The following is a 6,879-nucleotide window of genomic DNA, read 5'->3' as shown; positions in this document are numbered from 1 at the left end:
GAAAATGTTTTGTCTATACTGAAAAACATGCCAAGGCTACTGTTAACATTTTCAGGATACAGTCTATACAGTGTGAAGAGGTGAGAAGGGGCAGTTTTCGAAGTTGCAGAAGCTGGAAATTCTTACTGAGGATGTCTGTATAAATATATGCAGTAACTAATTCCTTTCCAAAAACTAGGGAGGAAAAAGAAGAGGTGGGGTAATGTATTCTTACTGCCTGTTCTTTCTTACAGGAGCTTGATAGCAATGGGAAAGGAGGTGGTTTTTTTTTTTCTGCTGCCTCTGCTTAAGTACTCCCAAAGCACAGGTAATAAAATAGGCTATGACAGACTTTTCCTAGTGAACAAGCACTACTCATTAGAAGCTGAAGTTGCATTTACTCTTTATACAGATTTCAAGGCAATAAAATGAAGCAACTACTTGTGTCAGCCACAATGGCAGCAAAATATTAAGTTACTGGCTTATATAGTGAGTGGAAGAAGGAACTACTCAACAAAGTTACAAAAAATCAGCCAATATTAGCTAGGTGTACTGAACACCACAATTTAATCAAATTGTGGGGAATGAGAAGGGCAGCCAGCAGAGAAATAGATTTTAAAAAGCAGCCATTTGGAAAAAGGTACCTCCTATCAGCAGTTAAAGTTCCTCTAAGTGCTTCCTCACTTTTCAGAAAGTACATCAACAGGTTGCATCCTGTCATTTGCCCAAGTTGGACTCCCTCAAAGGACCTTTAAGATTTGAGCAATTCTTATCTTTTAATGAGATGAATACTTCTGTTCCAGGATCTAAAATATGAGTGCCATGCTCTTCAAGGCTGTAAAAGTAGGTAAGATTCCAACAGAAGAATTTTAAGCTTTCTTCTTTGTAATGAATTCCTACTTGCTTTATCATCGGTGTCTTCTGCCTTTAGCCTTGGAATTTGTTAACCAAAAGAGAGCATCAAGAATGAAATGGAAATAAATCAACTTTTCTAGGTCTTGCCTGTACAGGAATTTGGAACATTTCAACCTGCTAAACTGCAGCAAAGTGAACTATAATTTGCTTTAGATGAGACTTATTTTGGCCTACTTTAAATTTGCTACTTCCTAATTCAAGCTAAACTAGAAGTTAAACTAAAAGTAAGGTCTGTTCAATAAAGCATCCACAGCAAGTATGGACATCTTTAGATACTCTTTTTGTCTTTTTAAAATTACTGCTAGCCCTACAGTCACCCAAGATCAGATCTGAGTGTCAGAAATTGTTTGAGGGAACAGCTTTCTGGTAAATTTTCATGTCTTTTAAAATAGTTATAGTTCAAGCAGAAAATGTTGAAGCCGTGCATTACTAGTACGGACATGATCAAGAATGAAGGGTAAACTGTAAGGGGAAGCAGTTCACTGACAGTGAAGACTTGGAATAGGGATGAGTGTGTGGAAATCAAGATTCTAATGCAAGCAAATGTCAGTTTTTCAGGGCACAGACTATCATTCATTACCATACCTAGCACAAACTAGGTCAAACCGCCTGCAGCCTCTGGATACTACATTAAATAATGAGTAATACCTGCTTTAGAGTGTCTGGTCTTAGAGTTGCCGTTTTTTAAGGCAGCAAATGAATTACCCTGATGATATTTAATTGAAAGCTCATATCCTTCAACTCATTAAGGGTTTCTGGTTTTTATACTTGCTAAAATTAATACAGATGTTCAGTCAAGCCCATGGTTCTCACATTCCAATGAAAAGCAGCAAAAAGCATACAAACAGCATGAAGACTGAAGTTAGCTAAACATTTTTGCTGACTTCAGAGAAGTTAGTGGTTATGCTGAGCTGTAAGAACAAAAACAAAAAGGTAAGTTGATGAGAAGGTAATGATCATGCATGACTTCTAAAAAAAAGAATCTTAAAGTGATTTAAAAATTGGAACAGCAGACCCATCCTACCCTCCTGACTGTCACTTACAGCAGGGTCTTTAGTGCAGCAAGAGAATGGCACACCACAGCGCTCTCTACTTGCGTTGGAATCTGTGCAATTGAAGTAAATATTAAGGTTCCAGTCATCAGCTCCAAAAGCTCCACAGCACTGCCACTAGAACAGAGAAAGGAGAACTTCTTGACTTTCAGAACAAACAAATCTCAGCATTAGCAACATGCATCATTGCTGCCAGTTTCCCCTTTAGCTTTCAAAACAAAATCTGAGATTCCCTCCAGTTTCATTGAAGCTGACTTGGGTCTGCTACTTTAAAAAAATCAGTACTATGCCATACCTATAAGTTATTAAAATTATGTGATTAAAGTTATGCTCACACCTGCAACACCGCTTTCTGGAGAGAGACCCATGGAAGTGAGCTGATAAGCCTACAAAACACCACAGATTTGTACTAGCCTACAAGCTCGTGCCCCAGGGACAATAGAGCCAGGAGTACAATATTCTGTCCAGTCTAATATGCCCTGGGTTCTCAACAAAACTAATCAGCTCCATGAGCTACAGTGGTATAGCTACTCTTTTTCCCCAGTGTGGGGGAAAGCTTTGCCTGGCTGTACATCAGACAATACAAACACACTTATCCTCAGCATCACACATTGCACAAATAACATCTTTACTGAAGGCAAGCAGAATCCTTCAAAATACAAATAATGCCAAAGAGCAGGCCTAGACTGGCAAAACATGCCAACACACAGGAAATAGGTAAGACTTGCTGAACATACAAAGAATGGATTGGAGATCAGTGGAACACTGATGGTTTACAGCCATTTAAAGAGCTAGCCCAACAAACCCACCCATATCCACTTTAAAAATATATATATTAAAAAAAATCTAAAAGAAAAAAAAAGGAAAAACACAAATCACATTAATCGCATTTTAAAAAGGATTGGAATTACAACTCTTTCTAGATGTAGCACTCTGCAGTACCTGCATATTGTCTTGAAGTATTTTCTCCACTAGCTGAAAAAATAGCTTGCTCACCAAACTCATGCTGTCCCTGACTTATCTGCTAAGATTGCTAATCCATTTAGGAGAATAAGTTTTATGTAGTGCCTGCAAAAGTGGACTGTAGCCTTTTGGTTGCATATGAGTGGACCACTGCTTTCGGACAGTGGTGACCCCTGACTTTCTCCCAGCTGGACAAGATTCAAATCAGTGCAAGAATCCACATTCTGTTACTTATTTATCATTTTTCCCCCCAAGGCTTATAGAAGAAAAAAAATCAAACACTGAATAAAATTACACTAAGTGCAGAATGTACAAAAACCAGTAAACATGATTTCACCCAACATTCAACCATGTTAGCTACACAGGGCCAAATTCAAAGAAGAGTTCATCAACACAGGCCAGAATTGAGTACTGGAGCAAGGTGGCACTGACAAAGTAACTTGTGTGCAAAAGTCAGTACAAGACCCCTTTACACACACTGGTAAATTACAGAGCTTAACCTGCACAAGCATGTGCAACTCTGGCTTCATCCTCCCATTCCAAGTATAAATGTAGCATCATTTAAAGATTTCCTATGAGAACTATAAGTTGCCCACTTCATTAGGCTAATTGCATTAAGCCTAGTTAAAAAGAAGTAACATTATAGTTTCACCCAGACCAGCTAAACATCTCTGCCACTTTGCAGTGTGGTGTAGTGTCTCTTAACATAGCTAGAACTACACCATCACTCATCTTGGAACCAAATTGAGCTTCGGAAATTATTTTATTTTTTTTAAACAGGTGTGATAGCTCCTACAATAAAATATTTTAACACCCCTCTCCCCAAGAAGCCTAAAATATCTCCATACACATATGGAATATGGTCAAAAAATCTGAATACAAGACTGATTTGTCTGACTTGTAGATTTGATACACTATCATCTTCAAGAGTAAGTCACCCCACCTCTCTGCCTTGTTTTGCTCAGTCATACATCAACAAATAAGCCACCTGTCACAGGTGCTGTGTGTTTGCAGAAGTTCTATAAAGAGAAATATACATATATATACATATTCAAAAGCATTATATGATAGAATATTTGTTGTTCCTTGAAGAAACCAAACAAATGGAAAGTAAAAAATAGAGTAGGTATTTCTTCAAAGTAACCTTTACAAAAAAAAAAAAAAATACAGTCCAACTTACATATTCCTGTGTGAAGTCTATGAGGTTTTGCAAATCAATGTCATCTCGGTATGCTCTGATGTTGTTGTTTATAAAGAAATAAAGCTGATCCTTTATCCAGTCTTTGAAAACAAATGCTAAAACACCAGCAGTGAGCTCCAAGAAGAAAATAATTCCAAGAAACACAGAAAACTATGAAGAAAAATTAAAAGGTTAAAATGATTTTGCTTTATGATCAAAAACATTCTTCAAGGTTTCACAATTATGTCCAGTATTAGGGCATCATCTGTTTCAGTGCAAGTTAAAGCTATTCCAACACACAGGAAATCTTACATTAAAAATACACCTTTTTTAATTAGGGCTGTAGTACAAGAATCCTAATTCTATTCTAACAAATAATAAAAATGCCAACAAATTCAAACTTTGGGCATTTCCCTGGGATTTTCAAAGACATCCAAGAGAATTCACTGTAAATTCAACAGAGATGGCTACTCGCCACCTGTAAGGCCCTCTGAAAATTCATCTTAAATTTCTAGCTGGGCACTTACATTTTCAAAGGCATAAACAACCAATAGTGCCAGTGAAATGCTTTCTAAGTGACTTTTGCTTTCAACACCTTCATCACTGAAGTTTTGCTTAAGCAGACAAAGCAGAAATTGGTAACAGCAAAAATTAATTAATGACTAAGTCGGAGCGGAATGTCTATGGGATGACTCACATCCACATTAAAACCAAATGAGGTTCTATGATTAATGCAAATGCAATGGATGCCAAAGGCATTACTAATGATCTGCCACTTTCTCTAAGGATCTCCACTGAGTCTACACTGTTTTAACACACACAGGGGTCCTCATATACTGGAAGCCCATCCCTTTTGCAGCTGCGCCTTTGGGTTTCATTTTAATATGTGCTATGTTTGTTCAGATGCATTTTTAATTTCTCCTGCAGCTGCCGTATAGGAAGCTATTTCTGGTACAGCAGATGGGTTCGTTTTAGGAAAGCAAAGAGAAGTGAAAAAAGGTGTTACAATAGCTTCCCCCACCTCCCCCTTTTTTTGAGCAAGACAAGAGCAAGTTAGAACTCTTCCAAGCTGTTTTATAAATGCCTCAAGAAGCCTCCTTCACTTATAAAAGGTGTCTGTGGGAGCCAAAAATGTCATCTGAAGGCAGTTACTTCACTGGAAGCCTTTTCAGGTATGTATTAACAGTTAACGGTTATTAGACATAACTACTACCCAGGCTGTGCCCACCTCTGGAAGCTGGAGTGATGGAGGAAAGAATCTTATATTAAAAATGGAACATGATACTATTACCTTTGTCTTCAACACTCACATGAGGAGGCCTTTCAAAAAAAACTAAACCCAGCTACTTAGCTAAAGGACTTTTGAATACTGAACTACCTTTGTGTATCAGCAGTTGCCCCCAACTAACAAGTCCACACCCCAGAGTTCAAGAAGACAAATTCTATTTTATTTACTTATCCTGAGCACATTCTCCTCCCTTTCTTCTCTCAGGCCCCAGCACTGACAGGAAGCAATGAAGCCTTTTTGAATTGCGTAAATAGTACAGAATTAAGGATATCAGCAAGCAACCCCTCATAGCAGTCCTAGCTTCTCTGTACCATGAGGGGCAACTGCACAGCAGAAACCACATAGGTCACATTCAGTGGTGCATCTACATTCCCCGTTTCATAGGCTTGTTGTGGACTCAAGTTCAACATGCAGATTCTTTGCAGAAACTTCTCTCTTCCCATGACAGCAAAGCAAAATGTTAGGCTATATGCATATAAAAAACAGTAGTTTCATGTTATGATTCTTACCATCAATAGTTCCCAACCTTAAAAAAAAACAAACCAGTAAGCATCAGAGACTGAAGTGCTGTGAAGTGTTAACAGCTAAGCAAAATTCACAGAACAGTACCTTCACATCAGATAACACCTTCCATTCCCCAAAAGACATTTTAAAATCTTTACGCAGTTAAGCAGGAACAGAGACCATGACTTATGCTGTGTAATTAATGAATGCCATAGTTGCAAAGGCTACTTACAAATTTGAGAAGAAAGGTATTTTCTCGTAAAGCTCCAATGCATCCTGCAAATCCCAAAATGAACATAACTCCTCCTACCACTAGGAAGAGCCAAACTGGATCAAAGCCTCCCAGGTCAGTGATGGAGGAGATATTGGACAGCACTCCCTGGTAAAGAAACAACGGCAAGGGATAAATACATTCAGCTTTCAGTCATACAAATTTTGCTGGCATTTTTCTTTTCAAAAAGATAGAAGTCTACAGCAATAAGTATTCTGCAGTACATCAAGCAAACACAATGAAGAAAATCTTTGCACTCAAAGAGATAAAAAGGGTGATTATGTACAATATTTCTGAATCAACATGTGCAATGAACAACAAAATGTGCTTCTAAAGTCTTCTACAAGAAACCCACAGGGCATTTAGCTGCTTCTAAGGCTAGCAGAATTAGACTGCCAGAAAGTGAGAATAGACATTTGACGAAAACTTAATTCATTTCCCCTGCTGAGATGCATTTAAGGTGTCATACACACTGTTTATGTAAGCACGCAGTTACACAGTATGATAGAAAAAGCAGTCGATAGCAAAAACACCACCTTGAACTTAGCATTTAGGCTCAGTATTTACAACTGACAGAAATTAGAAGTGAGTCCTAGGCTGCAGCATCTTGCAATAATAAATTTTACTACCAAATTTTGACAAACCAGATACCTGGCAAATCCAACTTCAGGCATCTACAGTGCCAAAAACTCAAAAAAATACAATAAAATATGCATGGGTACTGAGT

At 37.9% G+C, this 6,879-nt stretch overlaps 1 protein-coding gene across 1 annotated transcript in view; it reads right to left on the bottom strand.

Moving 5' to 3' along the window:
- Positions 1-6,879, bottom strand: part of TSPAN5 (tetraspanin 5) — an 80,550-nt gene that overhangs the window by 1,501 nt on the left and 72,170 nt on the right. Inside the window, exons 3-5 of the mRNA XM_010024845.1 lie at positions 6,114-6,260; positions 4,090-4,260; positions 1,938-2,063 (exon numbers count right to left, since the gene is read on the bottom strand). Of these exons, the coding sequence (XP_010023147.1) occupies positions 1,938-2,063; positions 4,090-4,260; positions 6,114-6,260 (444 nt within the window). The remainder of the gene's footprint in view (positions 1-1,937; positions 2,064-4,089; positions 4,261-6,113; positions 6,261-6,879) is intronic.

The sequence above is a fragment of the Nestor notabilis genome, unplaced genomic scaffold (assembly GCF_000696875.1).
Source record: "Nestor notabilis isolate BGI_N333 unplaced genomic scaffold, ASM69687v1 scaffold7982, whole genome shotgun sequence".
Taxonomy (NCBI): domain Eukaryota; kingdom Metazoa; phylum Chordata; class Aves; order Psittaciformes; family Psittacidae; genus Nestor; species Nestor notabilis.
Note: the sequence above shows the minus strand (reverse complement) of the source record. Positions and strands in the feature narration are given on the sequence as shown.